Source organism: Quercus lobata, chromosome 10, assembly GCF_001633185.2.
Source record: "Quercus lobata isolate SW786 chromosome 10, ValleyOak3.0 Primary Assembly, whole genome shotgun sequence".
Classification (NCBI taxonomy): Eukaryota; Viridiplantae; Streptophyta; class Magnoliopsida; order Fagales; family Fagaceae; genus Quercus; species Quercus lobata.
This window is the reverse complement of record NC_044913.1, coordinates 40,367,536-40,388,957: the sequence shown is the minus strand read 5'-3', so window position 1 is coordinate 40,388,957 and position 21,422 is coordinate 40,367,536. Positions and strand designations below refer to the sequence as shown.

Genomic DNA, 21,422 nt, shown 5'->3' with positions numbered 1-21,422 from the left:
TGCCTTTTCTTTAAGTATACCTATAATTTTTTATAAAACTGTGGGCGCCAAAAATGAGGTTGATGGGTCGGTCATCACTTGGGCTCACAATCTATTTGTGATGTAGGCTTTAGGTTTTCTACTATGGGTGATCCTATGCTTAATAACCTGAATACACTCTTGTTTACTCAACCCTTCTCTTTGCCTCACAGAGTTGCTCCCTTTCTCTCTCAAAGTGGCTGCTTTCTTTTCACAATGTTCTCTCTAGAATTGCCTCCCCTCTCTTTCCCCTCCCTTTCCTCATTCTCTTCTCCTATTTATAGCTCAAGATTAATGGGCGATTATGATTACTTGAGTTGTTAGTGGGAAAGGAGGTCTAATGCCATAATCCTTAAGTGGGTGTTTAGTTAGGAGTGGGTGTGGTAAGAGTGGCATTGGAACTGGTTCCCACCTCAGAAGAGATGTTCGGCAGCGATACTCCTCAAGGCAATACCGGGCATTTAAGGTCTCTCATTCCCGGGTAGCAGCCATCCAGACCAGGCCGAAGTTGGTTGGTAGGATTTCAACATCGTCGTCCTTGTCACAATGGCTCCATTATGCTCTTTGGTCTTAGATTGGGCACTAAGGCTCGTCCAGGCCAAAGTTGTGGGCCCCCATAAAACACACGTTCTTGTACCATGTCTCAAGGCCCAAGGCCTAACAAGCTCAAGGCTTTGTACACTTAGCATCATGGTGATGAGCTTTAATGTGCAACGGGCCAGAGGGGGAGTTGGCCCCTTACAAAAACTTAATAAAGTTTTTGTATATATCTTATAACACACGATATAAATTAATAAAAAATCAATTTAAGATAAAAAACAATTAGGCACATACATCGAGTTTCAATTCTTACTTTTCCCCCCTTTACCTCACCATCTCCCCCACTAGTTCTCCCTCATCAACCACCATCCTCAATGTCTTTAAATTTTTGTAATTTTTAAAAATTTCTATGTTAATGTTTTATTTCCTTGCTTTGGAGAGTTTTTAAAAGTATATTAGTCAATATTGAATCTTTACATAATAGTAAATTTACTATAATTTTTTTTAATATATATTAGAAAATAGGATAAAATGCAAATTGAACACTTTAAATTTGACTGAAATTCATTTTAGTTCTCTAACTTTACTTTTATTCAATTGAGTCATCTAAGTTTTAAATTTATTCAATTAAAGCATTTTCATCCAATTCCATTAAAATTTTCCATTTAGTACACAATTAACTAATGGAAAAAAAAATGTTTGAAAAATATTCTCCCATAAAAATTTATAAAATTTTTTTATTAATTTTATAGATTTTTTTATGTGAGAAATTTTTTTTTTTTTAATCACAACTTCTAAAGGAATTTCCCTACCTATTCTGACCGGGGAGAACAGGCCATGTGATAGGAAAATTTTGAAATTGCGGAGGCTTGGTTCGATCAAGCCGCTGAATATTGGAATTAAGGCACACATTTGGTTGAAGATCACAAGGCATTTCAAATAGGAGAACTCTATTTATTTATTAATTTATTTAATTTAATATTAGTAATAATAAGTTATATTTGTTATAATATTATTATAATTGTGGGTACATAAGGCATGCTTGGCAACGTCCTCGGCATGCTTGCAACGTCCTCAGCATGCTTTGCAACGTCCTCGGCATGCTTAACAACGTCCTTGGCCGACATTGGCATACTTTGCAACCTAGGCGTCCCACATCGAAGGAAAACCCCCCCACTTTCTGCCTTATAAGCTGTGAAGCAAAGGGAGTAGTGTACCACCAAGTCTCTTGTGAGATGCTTGGTGGTACACTACTCCCTTTGCTTCACAGCTTATAAGGCAGAAAGTGGGGGGGTTTTCCTTCGATGTGGGACGCCTAGGTTGCAAAGCATGCCAAGGTCAGCCAAGGAGGTTGTTAAGCATGCCGAGGACGTTGCAAAAGTATGCCGAGGACGGCCGAGGACGTTGCAAGCATGCCTAGGACGTTGCCAAGCATGCCTTAGGTACCCACAATAATAAAATAAAATTGTTTTGTTTGTTGTCCCCATTAATCAAAATAGAAGGTCCTCCAGAAAGGACCAATAAAAGAATTTCATTATATCCCTTCTAATCAAAACAAAAGGTCCTCCGGAAAGAACCAATAAAAGAATTTCATTATATCCCTTCTAAGATCATTTTCTATTTTGTTCGGTATCTAACGAAATTGGAATGAATAACTGAATTGAATAAATTTGAAACTTAGAGAACTTAAATGAATTTCGGTTAAACTTAAGGTGTAATATTTAATAATTCAAAAGGGTAAGCCTAGAATTTCTTTGAGTAGGATGGTCATTTTTTTCTTTCCCTGTGATTATGATGAGATATTATTTTATACAAGTTATAGTCATAAGAAAAGAAAAGAAAATATATATATATATATATATATATTAGGTTATAGGTTGAGACTTAATAAGTTTGTATCATATTCGGGTTGATACGACTGATCCGTTTAATAAATGGGTTAGGTTAGTGTTCAGTCCATGGAACCCGTTTGACCCGTTTAATTAAATGACATTTTACCAATATACCCTTCAAACCCTAGGAATATAAACTTATTAGTTGTTGTGATTTATTTTCTTTAACATATTGTGATTAATTATTTGTAATATTGAGATATGCTTTAGTTTTAAATGATTATATGTGATGTAGTTACTCGTTAATTCTGAATTTTATATTAAAAATATTCATTTGTTTGTTTTTTCATAATTTTTTTTTATATAAAATTTGATAAACAGGTCGACACGACTAACCCGTTTCATAAATGGGTTGTGTTACCCGTTTAATAAATATGTCGAGTAAGTTTGACCCATATAGTATGATACTCATGAGTTGACATAACACAAACTCGACACGTGAACACGAATTGCCACTCCTACATCAATTCACCAAAAATTGAAAATTCTAAAATTGAATCTGATGATACACGAAAATCAGTAGGCTAGAATGTTTCGAGCTATGGTGATGACTGTGAGTCCTAAAAAGAAAGAAAGAACTATCAAAGGTGACCAGTGTGACCCGGCCAAGAACCCTCCAACGATTAAGTTAGTTTTCTCTCTAGGACACAAGGATGGAAAGTAGTGAATAGTTAGAACTTACCTTGGGTGAATAGGACTTGTTCTTTTTATAGAGAATTAGAAATGGGTCTACTTGTTCGGATCCATCACCATCGTGGGTGATGTGAGTAGTTAGTGGAGAAAATGGGTAAATGGAGTATGTGGGGTGAATTACGAGGAACTCCTTCCATGTTTTGAGAGTAGTACATCATGGTCAGATCATAAGGAAGTTTATGAGAAGTCCTCTTATAGATTTCACCAAGTGTTATTTGGTCGTCCTTATGGTGTTGTGGACGACCTACCTGGTCCTATTCCAAAGGGACTTGTATTGTTTCCTATGTACAATGTTCTTGTTATCCTCTTCTTAAGGTTTCCAGGACGTGGTTAAGTTGTGGACGCAATGACTGTGAACGATCATCATGGACGAACATCTTTAACTTAGTTCCCATCAGAAGCCAATTTTAAAGAAATTATTTGAGATAGCGAACAAGATCAACTTTTTATAGCGGGTTGATGAAATCAAAGGTTGAGGATGATATTTTCAAAAAGTTAAAGTCGAGGAAGTGATGGAATTGTTTGAGAAAGTTGAGAATATTAATTAAGATCCTATTAAGAAAAGATATGTTAAATAAAGAAATTGGCAAAATGAAAGATTTGCAAACCCAATTGTGGTAGGCAAAAAGTAAAATAGATAAATCAAGTTGGTTTTAATCGTGTTACTATTCACTCACACAATTAATTTATAGAGGTGGAATGCAAGGTCAACCTTTAAGTACTTGTTATAAGACAAAGGACGAAAGTTAGATCAAACTATGTGTAGTGATTAATGTTCAACTGGAAATAGCCTTGAAATGGCAAAGTGTTTGTCCTCGGGTTTGGTCCGAGGTAGAGGTTACAATTGGATGATTTCTTTCTCTTTTCTCCTAAAAAATCAACCCTCCTCCTAATCCAGGTACTTCTTGGCTTTATATGGTTTAGCAAAGATGCATCTGGACCTTACATTTAGAGGGTCATGATTAGACTTTCCTAATAATTGTCTCATCAAGATCTTGCTAGAAGGTTTTTACACTAAGGTATGAGCTGTGGGAACACTATTTATGGTCATTTTCTCATTAATGTGGCCAACTAAGTGGTTGCAGTGCATTTAATGCGGAGGAGATGGCCACTTTGTCCTTCCGTTTTCTTCTCTTCCTTGTTCAATGCCAAATTATCTTTGTCCCCCCTTGGATTGCGTTGTGCTCCCTTCAACTCTAACCCTCAACCTTCCGAGGTTAGGCAAATGTCTTCGGCACCCTCGCCAATTACGGTTCTTCAACTTAAGTATGAGTTAAGTGTATACTTTCTGAGGACAACCCTCCAATGTTTCCCGAGGTTTACCTCCTCAAGAATTTCATCAGTTGTTTGGATCCTCGTCCCCCCACACCAATAATACAGTTACTCTTTTTTACTACTTTTATTACAAGTAAATCAATCTCTCTCTCTCTCTCTCTCTCTCTCTCTCTCTCTCTCTCTCTCTCCCTCTCTCTCTCTCTCTATATATATATATATATATATAAACAGAGATCTCATGCGAGAGAGCATGAAGTTCTACCATGTGGCTCGTTGTATGAGTAGTATTTCATTTAGTCTTCCACTTCAACCCATCTTCTTATCAATGACCAGATTAAACCATAAATGCAGAAAATTAAGAGATTTGGTTCTACCCCCTTTTCCAACTTCTTGAACTCTTCCACTTTAAATTTCATTAATCCATTCAATGTTAGTTTTTCATGTTATAACACCTGCTATTTTATATATTCCAAATTCACAAAATATTGAAGGGCCAAAAGAAAAGTAGGAGAGAGAGAGAGAGAGAGAGAGAATCAATCCCAAGAAGAGTATGACATTGACTTTCGTTTTAGGTGCATATAATTTAAACCTATCAACAACACTATCAAAGCTTGATACAGTGCTTCAGCAACATTTAGGGTTTCTAAAAGGTATGTTTATGGAAGACATAAAGCATTTATACATGTTATTTGTTTTTATTTATATTTTTGGGAAGTGATTAATCTTTGTAAGTGACTGGGATACTTATATGTATCTAAAATTAAACTTAGGATATGAAATAGGATAATTTATATTTTTCTATTCAATTGTTGTTATATTTTTAATCTCTTGATATGTATATTTTAGATTTGCAAATTAAAAATTATAAACCTTAAATCTTAAATATTCAACCTTCAAAAGTTCATGTGTTTTCTTTATAAAAAAAAAATTAATCCTAAAAAATAATAATAATAATAATAATAAGGTATATTTATGGAAGACATAGAGCATTTGTACATGTTATTTGTTTTTATTTATATTTTTGGGAAGTGCTTCATCTTTGTAAGTGACTAGGATACTCATATGTATCTAAAATTAAACTTAGGATATGAGATAGTATAATTTATATTTTTCTATTCAATTTTTGTTATATTTTTAATCTCTTGATATGTATATTTAGTTTTGCAAATTAAAAATTATAAACCTTAAAACTTAAATGTTCAACCTTCAAAAGTTCATGTGTTTTCTTTATAAAAATAATAATAATAATAATAATAAGAATAAGAATTTTTATATTGAAAATGTCAAATATAAAAACCAAATATACATATACACTTGATAAAAAAAATAGGCACATGCATGTAATGGCATTTTTAGGGTTTAATTAATTATGGTTACTTATATATGGATATATGTGCAGGACATCTATTAGTCAATTATAATCCTACTTGCAATTACTTTACTTGTAATACAAATAAAGTAATCCTATGTTTAGTTCATAGTTTAGTCTATTATTTACCTTTCAATGGGTTCATTATCACAAACAATTCAAAACATTAAAGATGATAGCAACTAAGGTTATCTACTATTGACGTAGGCTATCAAGTTATACCATATTGATCACTTTGTGCTTCTACTTTCTCTCTCTCTCTCTTATTCACTGTCAAATCTTAATTCCAATGTCAACATAGATTCTAGGCTAGAATCTATTTACACCCTTATTGAAAATTAACAATTTACACCCTCAAGTACCACAACAATAATAACAATGTGTCCCTTCATCATCCATTAAAATCTTACTGTCAACCCACCCTGACAACATTGTTTGGGACACAAATTTTGTTTTCCTGTCCTTTTGTTTTAAACCAGGTTAATGGCAAAAATACGACATATTATAAAAGAAGTGAATATTGATATCATAGTAATAGTCTATAGTGTACATTGAAAGTTTTGAATAACCTCAAATTTGGAGGTAGTAAAGTGTAGTTTAGCTTAAATTCTAATATAGTGTTAGAGCTATAGTTCAACAATTATAACATTATATTTCACGCTTCATCAATTACAACATGGTATAAGAGCTAAATCTTACCTTTAAAAAGGTAATCAAAGTTATGTTTCACATATAGGAATTATATCTTACATTTTTAAACATAATCAAAGTTATGTTTCACATTTTTTTTTTAACGTTGTATCAGAATTATATTTCAACAATTTTAATATGGCTATATTTTTTTAAAAATTTTGATAGTCAAGAGAGCAGAGATCTGAACCTTGATTCACTTTATAAAGGACAAGAGGCAATAGTACCGAGTTGTGAGACTCCTAACTAACATGTTGGATTCTAACTTGGGGTCACATTAGTTAATCTATGAATTGTCATAATTTATATGCCTACAAATTGATGAGTTGGCCAAAAAAATTGAAATTAATTATGTTCTCTAATTTGTCCTGTATTTTTGGTCTAACCCAAATGTTTCCTAATTTATATTGGAGCAAAGATAGTCAATTTTGTACTAAAAATCGTTTCGATTTGGATAGGGAAATGAAATATTTCAGTACCAGTTATTACTAGCGTATCATTTCAAGGTTGTGTGTGAGCGTGTGAGAGAGAGATTTAAAAGCCACATATTTAATAAGCCAAAATATTAGCTTAAATAACTATATTTTTTACATTTTAAATATCTTTTAACTATTTTTTATTGTACTTGCCTAGATATCAATTCCAATCAAAACACCCAAAAAATCTCTAGTACAGAGTATAAACTGGTATTTTATCCAGGACATTTTGGAGTACCAATATAGGTTTTATGGCCGGTACAGTGTTGACGTCCTTGATTGGACCCTCATCCATACACACAAGACAAATATAAAGTATTAGAGCATCTCCAGCAATCTCTCCAAATTTTTGCCTAATTTTTACCTGTTTGGAGAATGAACAGTGACATTTAGCTTTTAGCTACCCACTTTTTCAAATACACTTTCCAACAGACTCTCTATCACATTCTCTATCTCATTTAAATATTATATCTTCATTCATTCTTTATTCTTTTTTTATCATCATTTATTCTTTCTATATTCATTACCAACAATTATATTTTTTAATGAAAAGTGTTATATTCACAACATTTTTCGCAATACTTTCACAAGAATCACATCAAAATCTTATGTGAAAAGTTGTTACTAGTTCTAATTTGAACCCACCACTGAAATTATATTTTTACTCACCAATATTAGCTAATTACTTAAAATTTATTGTGAAAATATTGTGAAAATATTACAATAAAATTTCTAAATGGTTATTTCTTATTCTTTTCCTTCCTTCCACCCACACGTTCCCTTTTATTTTTTATTTTTTTTCTCTTGGTTTTTCCTCCATCACACACGTATCCCACTATCTCCACCTACCCTTCTTTTTCTTTTTCTTTTTCTAGTTCATTCCGGATGGTAGCCTCCAGAATATCTCCACTTCTCCACTTCTCCCTCTCTGTGTCTTTTTCTTTCTTTCTCTTTCTCTTACACAAACACACAAATTTCTCTCCCTCTATCTCACACAAACAAATTCTCTCTCATACACACATAGATCACTGGCAGAGAAGTGGAGATTGGCGTTCTACACAGATCGGCGTTCTACATTTTTTTTTTTTTTTTTGGCTTGATTAGTTTTATTTTATTGCTCAGATTTCATTAGGCTTATGAGAAATATTGTTTTTGTGTTTCAAATCTTTCGATTGGGTTTTGTGTTTTTGTTTTGATTGTGGTATGTTACCGTTGAGATAGAGAAGCACGAGAGAGTGAAGAACAAAAGAGAAAAGGAATGAGAGAGAAAGAATTATTTTTTTATTCAACCGGGTATTATTTTAAGGGGAAATATTCTTTAGATGATGAACAGTAATTGCTACAGTGCTATCCATTCCTGGAGAGCTACTGTAGCAACTCTAAAAAAAAATTTGGAGTTGCCGAGTCTGTTGGAGTGCTTGTTTTGCGTGAATAGTGTCTGTTGCTCTCCAAAATTTGGCTTTGCCGAGTCTGCTGGAGATGCTCTTAGATTGATAAGCCATCGTTGGTCTCAATGGTGAAGAAAATTCTTAAAAGGGCAGTGTTTCTTTCCCACATGCATTTCATCATAACTGGATTTAAAATTAAAAAACTTAATACTTACCCCCCAAAAAAAAAGTTAAAACAAAACATCATAATGAGTACCTAAACTAACAGCACGAAAACAAAGATGAAAATATGGCAAAATCTTCTCATATTTCCCACAATAACTGTAATTTCACAATAATTTCACATCATTTCTTGCTACAAAGAATTATGATCACAATACTTCCTTTTCAAGTTTTAAGACAGCCATGAAGGCTTCTTGGGGTACATCAACTTTACCAATTGCCTTCATTCTTTTCTTTCCCTCAGCCTGGTAAAAAAAAAAGGAAACACTTATGCACAATACTAACTGCAAATCACGGATTTTACATTATAGGAATAGTCAGTTAAATATACAAAGCTCAAGTACAAACTACTACAAACTAAAAGACCTATCGCTTTGCTACAGTTGAATACAAACAAAAAAACTGTATTGGAAACATTTAATATGTACAGTTACAATTTACTAACAAATTTGAAAGAATTTGTTTCCTCTGATCTATTAGATAACGAATACTCCTCCCATTCCACAATAACATAGACAGATGCTAGTGACATTGCAAATTTCCAATATTGAACTACCAATAGTGGTAACTCTTCCCGTGTTGTCTGACAACGTAAGATGAGTTGTACCTAAAGCACATATTTGTTTGCACATATTAAAGCACCTAGGTTTTTATTTTTCTTTAAATTTTCTTCAAACACGACATTCCATGGTCCTTTCAAACAAAATTTATCTAGATAGGAATCCTCTGAAATACAATGGTCTTCAAGACCAGTTTAACCAGTCTTAGTACATGTTAGTAAGCATATCTACACACCACCAACCCCTAGAAAGATAAATAAAATAAAATCAAGGTGAACATGTCCATAAGGAAACAATTACAAAGCAGATCAATTTCTTGAATAACCATCTCCTATTGGCACTTAATGTTGAGACTGTAAAGTAAAGCAAGTGAGCATTTTTAACAGCGTAACCTCCAATCTTTAAGCTAGTACTATAATCAACCTTCCACATAGGGCATATTTCACCTCATATATGCTTCTCAGCTAGACATAACAAGATGAATCTAGAAATGAAAGACATACACGTCATCATCACAATGGGTAACTATCTCAACCCTACATCTGTATTGCTAATTCTGAAGGCAATTCTAGGATGTAAGTGACTTTTTTCCATTATATTGCTATAATTTTCAATAAATTTTATTTTCTACATTCTTTCTTTGTTGCAGCAAGTATATAGCAATCACAATTTACTTGTCTTGTTTGACACTTTTGAGATCTCAGATTAATGCAGCTCTGAACTCATTAAAAGCCTATCTATTTGATCTAGAACTCACAGAATCATGGTTGCCAATCAAAGTCTGACCATGGAAATTGTGGAAAGAACAGCATTACAAGAAATACAAATGAAGATTTCATGCAGAAAGCAGTTCTGAAAAGACTGGAGCAAAATGCTAGAGGAACAATAGGAGATGCAACATGCCTCCTAGATTGGGATTCATAGTTAATGAAACATGCCACCAATTTTCTTATATATACCTATGTCTTATATTTCAGTACTTTCAGGTCAAGGAGCCGACATAATTCGAAGCACATCCATGGAGCATACCCGGCTCTTTGAACATATTATTTCATCTTTTAAAAAAAGGTTTCCCACTTTGAGTAATGGACTCTTCAACCAAAATCTAAAATATTAATTATTCAAGTGTAGCCCCGAGCAGAGGTTCGTAGTTAGCACTTCATCAAATGACCACCAATTAATAAGATTATATGCTTTTCTGCTGTACTTGCATCCTTGCAACATCAATACAAAATATAATTTGTTAACAAATCCAATAAATTTTGGCAAGTGCAGCACCTGTTTTTTAAGCAGTTTCTTCTTCCTTGAAATATCCCCACCTACAAGAATTAACAAGAATGAAAAACATTCATGTTATTTAGTTATCAACACCAGTCACATGAGGGACAAAAGGAAGAAAATGTTAACTCAGAAAAAGTAAAAATTAACATTTTCTATTTATTAGAGAAAAAAGGTTTTGTAAGTCCTTGCATTACAGAATATATACAAAGCTGATAGATGAAGGCAAGAGAAAGGAATTGTGCTCCCCCAGAATTACAATCCTTATTTTCCCCCTACTACCAAGGGTGTTCAAAGCTCTTCAAGCATTTGACTATTCCCACGGGTGTGTGTGGGACGGATTATAGGGAAAAATCTCTTGGGGATGGCCCCAAGATGCTGGCTAGAGGTTTCAATTCATAATTACAATCTGGCAGCTGTATATCCTACGATAAACATTTATCTACTTCCTTAAGAGATGTTTGAGCAAAGTAAATACACAGAAGATCCTACATGAGTGAGAATACTAGACTTCAAATATATCCAAACATTCTTAAAAGAAAGAAGAACATCTTACCATAGCATTTAGATAAAACATCCTTCCTAATTGCTGATAAAGATTCACTAGCAATCACTTTTGAACCTATGCAAGCCTGTAATGGATATAGGACATAAATGTTGCAACCAAGTTAGCATTACTGGCTAATAAGAGTTAACAAAGTGAAGCCCAGAATTATGTGTTCTGTGTATATAGATGATACTAGAATAGGATATCAGTGAGGGGGAAAAATTGAACACAAGTAAGAAAATATTTTAGTGGTTTAAGACACTAAGACAACCAGGGTACTGAGTGAATTCAAATGTATTTGGAGCTATAACAGTTCGAGTCAATTGTAGGAAACTTCATAATACAAAGACACCAACTATAGATTGTGGTATGTCCTCCACACATACATATATATTAAGGGAATATTTGGTACACTGAATGAGGATTACGACAGGAATTGTAATCTTTATTACTAAAAATAAAATGTGTTGTGATATAATAACTAAACATGTTCATTAGTTTGGTTGTGAGTTATAACATTAGAATGAAACTTAACATTTATTTTAGGAAATTTCTTACTTATACAATTATATCTCCTTAAAAATTGTTATTTTTAAAATTTAAGAGAGATATGTGTTATTTTTTATGATTTTTTATTTTTATAATTATTAGATGTATATAGAAAGTTTGTTTATTTGGAAATATATTAAGTTTTAATATTATTGCACTTACTAAGAAATAATTAATACAACCTTTTAAAGAAGAATAATTATTCCTTATTTTGAATAATAGCTATTCATAAGGAATGATTATTCCTTGTAATAAAAACATAACCAAACTAAAGAATAACTAAACCATAAGAATAATTATTACATTACAGTGTCTATTACAATTTACCAAACATGCCCTAAGTAATCATGGTTTTGGTGCAACTTCATTGCTAAAGCAGAGCAGATGTAGCCAATCTTCTCCATGAACTTGTAGAAAACTAGGAGCCAAAAATGATACATAAGTGAATTCCTAGCAATCGGTCTAGTAGTAAAGTTCATGATTTTCAAATCATAAATCTCATATACCTCAATTTTAATTTAGTGGTTACATATAAATTTATCCGTTATTTGGGGGCAAAATAGTGACCAAATAAGATAATTTTAAATTACTCTCAGCCTAGATGCCAACAAGAAGTTCAAGAAAAAGCAAAGATAAGATGTCTCAGAAGCTTGATAAGGGGCAAACTTGAGACGCTGGATTGCCTAGTCTAGCTGATATCAACTCTAACTTTAGGTTTTCTTTCATGAGTAAGCTGCTGGTTTAGTTTAATTCAAGATCCTCAGGATCTATTGGGTTTTTTGTTTTTTGTTTTTTTTAAATAAGTAATAAGAAAGTCTATTAGCAGTTCAAGATGCCTTCCATGCATCCCTATCCAGTGAGAGAAGACATCCATCACAATGTTAAGAGGTAGATTTGGAAGTCTCAATGTTTCTCAAAATAAGCTATAGCAAAATTTCTACTGCACGAGCAATAATTTGGGTCAAGTTTTATTATTGACTTTTTTTGTTAACTAGATGGTTTGGGAATGTTTACGGGAGAAGTAGAATCCAAACTCCAAAGCCCAAATTCAAATTTGGTAAGTTACAATGCACTCCCATTGTTGTGAGAGAATTAAGTGCCATTAGCTTGAGCTCATTTGCTATCAAAAATTTCCAATCCATGTTTGCAAAAAAGGAAAAAGAATGTAGAAGGCATTTGGGAAGTTCATGTTGCACTTTGAGGATGGCATTTAAGCAATTGTTTCAATAAAGCAGCAGTAAACATTATCACACCGAGGCTTTTGCGCTACTTAGAATTAATGTTGCATAAACTAAAAAAAGAGAATATCTTACTTGGATGGGTACTTTAAACATTTGTCTAGGTATAAGCTCCTTCAGCTTTTGAGTCAAAGCTCTTCCCACAGCATATGCCTGAAAAAAGGCCGCTAGAGTTGATTTCATAACACCTTTCTCAATGTTAAATTTTGACAAACACGTAGTAGAGTGTCCAGCTCAGAACATACATGTTGGACACAACAATATAAGTAACATCTCTCTCTCTCTCTCTCTCTCTCTCTCACACACACAAAGATGTACGTACTATATATATACACTTTTCCTAAGAATCTATATATAACTACCATGATTTAAACAAAACTAGGATCACCTTATCCCTGTGCACAATAGTAGCCAATGGTTCCACACTATCGCCATTAATCTGAATGTCAAGTTTTAATAATTCACTTTCCTTGTACCTGTAAATCAAAAGGTCAGAATAAATGATAAGTTATTGAGAAGATAAAAAAGCATCTCCCTTGCAAAATGTTAAAATACATAGGTCATCCATTAAGTCAGAAAAGGGAAAGTTGAGAACCTTCAATTTTTTAGAATGAAATTTTTTATTCATTTCGCCCAAAAAAAAAAAAAAAAAAAAAAAAAAAAAAAAACTATCAATTCCATATAATATAGAAGACAAAAATTATATCCATTTACCCAACAAATGTGTATTCCATGCTGGCATAACCCTTACTTCTGGACTTCAGCTGGTCAAAGAAATCGCCTACCATCTGTAATATAAAGATTACAAAACAGATAAGGTAAAACAAGAATAAAATGGATCAAGATGCTATAAGAAAAGAAAACATTAGCTAAACAGAGATCTACAAGGGAGTTGATCTACGCAACTTGAATACAATAATGCAAAACATTACCTCTGCTAGAGGTAACTCATAGGTGAGTGATGCTCTATTCTCAGTAATATATTTCATTTCTTTAAACTCTCCCCTTCTGTCTTGAGCCAGCTCCATAAGTGGACCAATATAGTCTTTTGGCGTAAGCATCTCAATCTGTAAGTATTACTTCAAAATGAAATAACATATAATTTTTCAAGCCAAAAATCGAATACGTTTTTATCTTTGATTAATTTAACATTTAAATGAAGCTATTAAATTACCGATTCTCCCAAAAACTTAAGCTATTAAGAAATGGTAGTGGGGCCCAATATGTGGTAATGGGAGGTAGAGTAGGGTCAGAAATCAAACTTAAGATCTCCTATTCTGATACTATGTTAAATTACCGATTCTCCCAAAAGTTTAAACTATTAGAAAATTGTGAATTTAAGCATTTAACCATAGTTCTAACGAAAGAAATAAATATCTCAAGTTGCAATAAATATCTTAAGGTACAAGAAATAACCTTAACAAATGGCTCCTCAATCAACCTCCTCTTTCCAGGTTCAGGAAGTATAGATGGGTTTGAGCATTCAACCTTTAAGAATATTGAGATTGAAATTGGCAATGAGGTCAACATGACATCTAGTTTAAATAAAAGAGGTTTATTTGCAAATAGGGAATATAACATCATCAATATACATTCAGAAAATATGGACATCAGATCAATGAAAAGAAATAAAAGGATGACAGCATTGCTGTGAAGTAATAGATGATGGTGATGGTGTAACTAAAGCGTGGTTAGAGAAACAATGCCCTCTTTGGAAGCCTAAGGTTAAGACAAAACTCAAGAGTAAGTGTCCGTTATAGTTAATTAGGTTTTTATATTTTATATTTTATATATTTGGTTATTCTAGAATCAAAGGTATTTAGTAATTCTGCAATTGTTGGGCGCAGGCCAATGGCCATAGTTGATGGCCTTGGGTTTTATTTTATGATTAAGTCTTATTTAGTTGGGATTTTATGTGTGAGCTTTGGTTTGTGTCCATTAGGGTTTGGTTTTCTAGTAAAAGTAGGAGTCTAGGAGAAGTTAAGATATAGGGTAAATCAATATGTTGTTGTACTCAAACAAGGAGGAGTTGATTAATAAAATATCTAGTGTTTTGAGTATTGAGGCATGTTGGCCCTATTATTCTTCTTCCTCTCTTATTTTCTCTCTTTTATTCTTTTTCTTCTTCTCTCTCTTGTAAAAGTGTTCACGAGTATTGCTCAACCACACAGTTCATGCACATTGTTCATAGGTTGTGGACAAATTCGATTTCCATTTCTCTTTCCATCATTTCAACCATAAATCAAATAATGTCCCTTCACTATGAAACCCTACTTTTAAAAGGTACTAAACCTTAAATCCACAAATCATCTTAAACCATAATTGACCACAGGCACATGTAGACAACATCTTCAATTTTCCCTACATTAATTTGGTATTAGAGCTGAAATATTACTACAAGTTCTTTGTTGAAATTTTGCTTTCACCAACTTCTCAACAAATTTTCTCATCAAAGATAATGATGACCAATATGGAATTAGAGTGTTTAAGGCTTTTTCTCAAGAATATGAAGGAACAAAGAAGACTTTGAATCAATTAAGTGGGAAGGTGAAATCATAGAAGCAATGCTCAAATAATTATCACCTATTAAAGAAACACTGGATAAGTTGTCAGCTATTATTCTTGGCAAAATATCTGCTTAAACCACTGCTGATCAAGACCCTGAATCCTTTATATCAGGTCCCAGTTCAGCCCCTATGTTTCCCTCAAGCTCAATACCTTTTTTCTTCCGTAAATTTCAATGAAATAAGCAATAGCCAAATGCCCCCTGATGGTGCAACCATAGCATGGTTCGAGAAAAATTATCCTCTTTGGAAGCCTAAGGTTAAGGAAAAGCCCAAGAATAAGTGTCTATGGTAGTTAATTAGGTTTTTATATTGTATTTGCTATTCTAGAGTTAAGGGTATTTTAATAATCTAACAATGTTGGGTATGGGCCATGAGTTTTCTTTTATTAGTAAGTCTTATTTTGTTTATGGGTCTTTATGTATGGGCTGTGGTTTAATTCAAATAGTATTGGTTTACTAGTTAAAGTAGAAGTCCTAGTCCTCCTAGAAGTTAAGAATAGAGTCTATGTAAGTGCTTTATTGTACTCAAACAAATGAGAGTTGATTGATAAATTATTGAGCATTTTGAGTATTAAAGCAAGTTGCATTAGGGTTATTTTCTCCCCCCGTTCTCTTCTTTCTTTCTTCTCTTCCTCTAACCTTTCTTTCGGTTACTGTTCATTGGTACTATAAATGAATTACTTTTAACATTAGTGTTCAGCGGCACTACTCACCGTGTACTATTTACATTACCATTCACAGATTTTAGAAAACATTCTATTTCATTTCATTTACTTCTCTTTTTTGATAGGTAACCTTTTTATTTCATTTACTTCTCTTTTCAACCATCATTTAAATATTGTGTTTTGAACCCTAACCATTCTTCTCGAGGGGTTCTAAACCCAATATGCCCAAATCTTCTAAAACCTAAACCCACCACAACCACACTATTAACATATTGTGGAGAAATTTGATATTGTTTCCTCTACCCTCTTTTCATACCTCAATCTAATCTTTGCCCTCTCCTACAACACCCTTCTTTTAAAAGGTTCTAAAGTCTAAACCCTAGATCCATAAATCCTCCTAAACCATAAACCACCACAAGCAAACATAGAAAATTTTTCCAATTTTTCCTATCTAACCCACCACAAACAAACATAGAAAATTCTCCAATTTTTCCTATGTCAGTAATGTTATGAAAATTACTTATTAACAAAGACACAAGATAAATATTTGTGACAGTGTAACAAATCCCCAATATAGATATTAAATTGAAGATTACGCCAAAAGGGCATCCCACTAAAATTGTCCTCACTTACCTATCTAATGGTATTTTTCCATACTAGCATGGAGAAAAAGGAAAGGAAAACTTGTTGGCTGTACAGTTAGTTTGCCAATAAACTTACCTATTGCTCTTGAATTCCCCAGCCAAATGAATATATCATTATGGTTAGTGTAGGCTAAGGTGTGAGAACATGACAACCATACTAAAACCTTAAAAATGCATCATTCTTACAAATCATTGATGCAGAGTTAATTTTGATAAGAAAATAAGAAATATGTTGCCACTTAATCAAAAGGAAAAATTTTAATTTGCTTCAACCCATAATGTGGCAATTGAAGAGACTATCCATGTGTAGTTTTAGTCACATGACTTTTTTAATGAGTCATATCACTTGTTTAAATAATACACAGATAGTCTTATAAATTGTTACATAATGAATTGGAAGATGGCTTCAAATTTGTTTGAAGCCAACCTTTGTCCTAATCAAAATTTCAAGTTTTCCTGTCCCTAAGAGCTTGGAACCTACGCATAGATGGCAGTTAGTAATAGATAAATATAAACATTCATCTCATATTCTTGAAATATGTAAATAAAAACAAATGCAATGAGTTTAGGATCGAGAAGAAATTACAGTATCACCATTTACACAAGTCACTCTATATACAACACTTGGCGCTGTAGTGATCAGGCTCAGATTGTATTCCCTCTCGAGCCTCTCCTGTAAAGACAGAAAAATTTGTAAGGGCATATACAAGACTTGAAAGGTTCAGACACATTTTAAATTACTGGTGAAAGATCACTAGAGGAAAATGGCAGATGCTTCATAGAAAAGAAAGCATACCTGAACTATTTCCATGTGGAGAAGACCCAAGAACCCACATCTGAAGCCAAAACCCATGGCACTTGACGTCTCTGGTTCAAACTGCATAAATGTTATCGAATCAAGGAAAGCAGCTTAAATTCAGTTTATCAATGTCGGCTCACTCTCTGTCAACGTCAAACGCTTGAGGTATAACAACTTAACATATATGGGGTAGTCATATTGCAGAAACTTGAGCCAGATAGCAAATAAAGAATTTATGTTTTGTAGTTTGATAATCATGTAAAGCTTATCCCTAGGCATAGCAATCAATTAAATTTCAAACAATAAGCCACCTTAGACTTAACCATAAAGATTGACCGAGGACATTTAAGAAAATTTTATTAAGTTCTTTTATAGAGGGCAAGAAAAAGCGGGAAAAAAGTGCAAAATGAAACTTAATTTTCAATCTTTTCAATTAAACCCATGTTTTTCAAAAGAGCACATCCTTCGAAAAAGCATGAGTCACGTTGTTCACTAGAACATGTTAAAACTCCACTCAAATGTCAATTTCCCTTTTATCGTAACCCAATTTATAAAACCAAACATTTATTGAAATGTTTGTTGAAATTGTAAAAGTGAAATGCAATTCTAGAATATCCAACATGGGTACTTCACTTTGATTAGTAAGTGTGCAAGCAAGATGTCAAGTCCTTTAAATCATCCTGACAATTCAAGTGTTTCCAACCAAATTTACATATGTATGTATCAACATTTGATTTTATATAGGGATGTTTGGACCAAAAGTTACCCTTAGCGTCTAGGGCCAATCTTTTATCTTATAAGACTCATTTTGTATAAGATAAGGACTTAATGCCTTAAAGAAAAATGTATATTTTTTAATCACAAAATTAAAATCAATTTCTTTAGAAATGCTTATTGTTAAATTACCAATTATCCCAAAAGTTTAAGTTATTGGGATAGGGTAAATTTAATCACTTAACCTTCTTCTTTTTTGTAGGTAATCATTTTTAACAAGGATAAATTAGACAAGAGTATTGGAAATTTGAGTCTTTTCACATCAATCTTGCCTACTAAACTTCAACATAAGCTTTTACATGATTATTAGATGCATTTCATGGCTGGAAACTTAAAAAAGAGGTGCTTAGTTTATATAGCACAATGGTCATATACTACTGCACCTTCAACGCAGCATCGTTGAGTTGCAGTTTCTCAAGTGCATCACGCAACTCAGGGAACCTGGCAACATAGGAAGAAATAGAATGAATCCAGAGCCAAGGGGGCACAAAAGTTCCATTCTAGAATTCAGAAAACAGACAAGAACAAGCAATAGATCAATACTGGTCTGCATCAACAGGAAACAGGCCACAGAACACCATAGGAGTGGCTTCCTCGTATCCAGGAAGTGAGTTTCCCGCCTTTCTACTGTAGTGTGTAATTGTGTCACCCACCCTAGCATCTGCAACTGATCTTATAGAAGCTGAAAGATAGCCTACCTGAAAAGGTAGAATGAGACATAGTTATACAGATTTATCAATGTCTTTCCACAGCATTGGCAACAATATTTTCATTAGAAAATGTGAAACCAAGGATTATTGCTTTGATAAAACTCCAGACAAGAAGGTTAAAGTGTCTATGATGCAGGGAGCGCGAAGAAAATTCTATTTTAATTTAGTTTATTTAATTTTAGATGTCAATTGTATCTTTACTATTGGTACATTGGATTTTACTCTACATCTATTAGCTAATTAGTATTTTATTTTATTTCCTAGAGTCAAGGTTATTTTCATAATTCAATAATTGGGCTTTGACCCAAGTCAATTAGGATTAGGGTTTTGTCCTAGTAGTCTATATAAACCTGCTACTGTACTCCTATCAAGACAAGCTCATGATAAATAAATTTCAGTTGAAAATTTTTCTATGATCTGGTGCTTACTCCAACCAACCAAGTGTTGATTCCTAGGTCTTGTTTCTCTTGCTTGGTGCTACTTCCAACCAATCCTAAATGCTGGTTCTAGGTTTATTTTATTTGTATATCTTTGTTGATTCTCAGTTCCTTTGAGAATATGTGCATCAATTTTTGTATCAGAACTCGTTATTTTGCATCAATTTTGGTATTGTAGCAAAATTTGACATAGTTTTCCTATTGACTCCCAAAATCCACCTATCACAACAACTCGACCACCATAAACTTGTACCCAAACAACCAAAACCTCCCCAAAAAAAAATTTTCCATTGTGTTTTTGAAAGAAAGAAAATAAGATGTTTTCTATTTAAGTCACCATCATTGTTGCACAAGAGATCACAGCAGCCCTAACCACCATCACTCCAAGTTTTGCCCACGCTATCAACATACAATATTTAGAATCCAACATGCTCTATCCTTTGTCTCAAACTGAATCCGTTCAGTATAAAGTAGGTCAAACAACTTGTTAAAAGATTCCAATCTCAATCCTGCACTGGCCTCACAAAGACTGGTCCAATGCACTACTCCATCCCTAATATCAAAAAGTCACTCACCATAGCATGTTTTTTAACTACAATTTGAAAAAGACCACAGAATAGTGGTAAAAGGGAGGGGGAGAGAGAGAGAGTGATGTTAGCTCTGATTAAGATTTGAAGGCCACATATTGGCAACGAGGGGATTCTAATAGACCATGGAATTTTGAACTGCACACTTCTAATATGCCTCCACAATCCCGCCCCACAGAGGTTTTTTCCTCAAAGAAACTTAGGATTTGATTTTTACTTTATATTTTAATATAAGTAAGAAACTTAGGCTTTGATTGAAATAAAAATTGACACTTTTAGCTAGAAAAATTAAACTTCTTTACCTGTTTGTTTATCACAAGTTCTGCTTCATAAACAGGAGGTGTAGGTGTATTAGGTAAGAATCATGTTTAATCTATAAATATGAAATTGAAAATCTAAAGAGGAAGACTTCTTTGGACAACCATATAATTCCACTACTGACCTAATTTCATTTGCACACCAAAATAGGACTGCCTATTCATATAGTTTAGTACCCATATCAGCTCCATGTCACTCTGTGTGTGTGTTCTCACACACATGCGTGCTCATGCGAGGATATGAGAGAGAAAGAGCAGTAGCAACAAGAACAAATTACTTGAAGCCATGCAGATACATATCATACTATAACCAAATTATTGAGATGTATTAATTTACCTCACCAGCAAACAGTTCTTCAACTTGCAACTGATTAGGAGACAAAACTCCAACTTCATCAGCAGAATAATCCTGTCGTTTCATGAATAAATGGTATAAAAATTAGCACTACTTTGAATAAACTTTGAGTCAAGTATGGCATTAAAGCAACAAGTAGTGTACAAAACAATGAATAAAAGGCCTCAAATCAGAAGATAATCCCATCAATATAAAAATTGGGGGATAGAAGACTAGAACAAGTATTTCACCTTCCCACTGGCCATAAAATAAATTCTGTCACCTTTCTTTATGCTCCCATCGATGACGCGAAAATATACTATAACACCCCTATATGGATCATAGTAACTGCATATAGATTCAAGGAAGCAAAATATATGACTTAGGATGAAGTTCAATGCCATATGTAAGTACTATAACCACAAAGGCAATTAATTGACCAAAAGAAGAAGATTTTTTCAGACCATTTAAGGCAACTACATGCATAAGGGCAGAACTGCTGTCTCTTTCAAAAATAGATGGATGACAGTATTAATACGAAGAATATAATGACATGATAGAATATGTGAAACATGTATATCATTATTCTGGAGATGTGCACCTATGTTTTGAGATTAAAATGTTCAAGACAGTAGAAACAAAGAGACCAGTTTGGTGATGCATATCATTATTCTATAGATGTGCACCCATGTTGATGTAGCCACCCTCTACCCTTAGGCCAGCCAACCAACCCCTCTACTCTTAAGACTGACAATCAGCCACCCTCTACAAGCCAAACAGCCAGCCACTCTTTCCGACCTCCCCCTTATTTTGACATCTCAAATCTGCCATATATTCTCATTAATTTCAGTTTT

General features: G+C 33.3%; 1 protein-coding gene across 2 annotated transcripts; it reads right to left on the bottom strand.

Annotated features, from left to right (window-relative positions):
- Positions 1–8,603: 8,603 nt before the first annotated feature.
- LOC115963435 (translation factor GUF1 homolog, chloroplastic) lies at positions 8,604–20,987 on the bottom strand. 2 transcript variants are annotated; one of them, XM_031082429.1, is made up of 14 exons: positions 20,820–20,987; positions 20,572–20,643; positions 18,727–18,881; positions 18,567–18,624; positions 17,407–17,487; positions 17,197–17,283; positions 14,152–14,223; positions 13,668–13,802; positions 13,450–13,523; positions 13,124–13,211; positions 12,811–12,888; positions 10,958–11,033; positions 10,402–10,442; positions 8,604–8,808 (listed from the first exon to the last, which is right to left on the bottom strand). In XM_031082429.1, the coding sequence occupies exons 1-14, from the start codon at positions 20,970–20,972 to the stop codon at positions 8,713–8,715; spliced, it is 1,266 nt and encodes a 421-aa protein (XP_030938289.1). In that variant the 5' UTR covers positions 20,973–20,987; the 3' UTR covers positions 8,604–8,712. The 2 variants fall into 2 exon arrangements, with proteins under 2 accessions (XP_030938289.1, XP_030938290.1); XM_031082430.1 differs by having other exon boundaries at positions 20,577–20,643; positions 20,820–20,912.
- Positions 20,988–21,422: the final 435 nt, after the last annotated feature.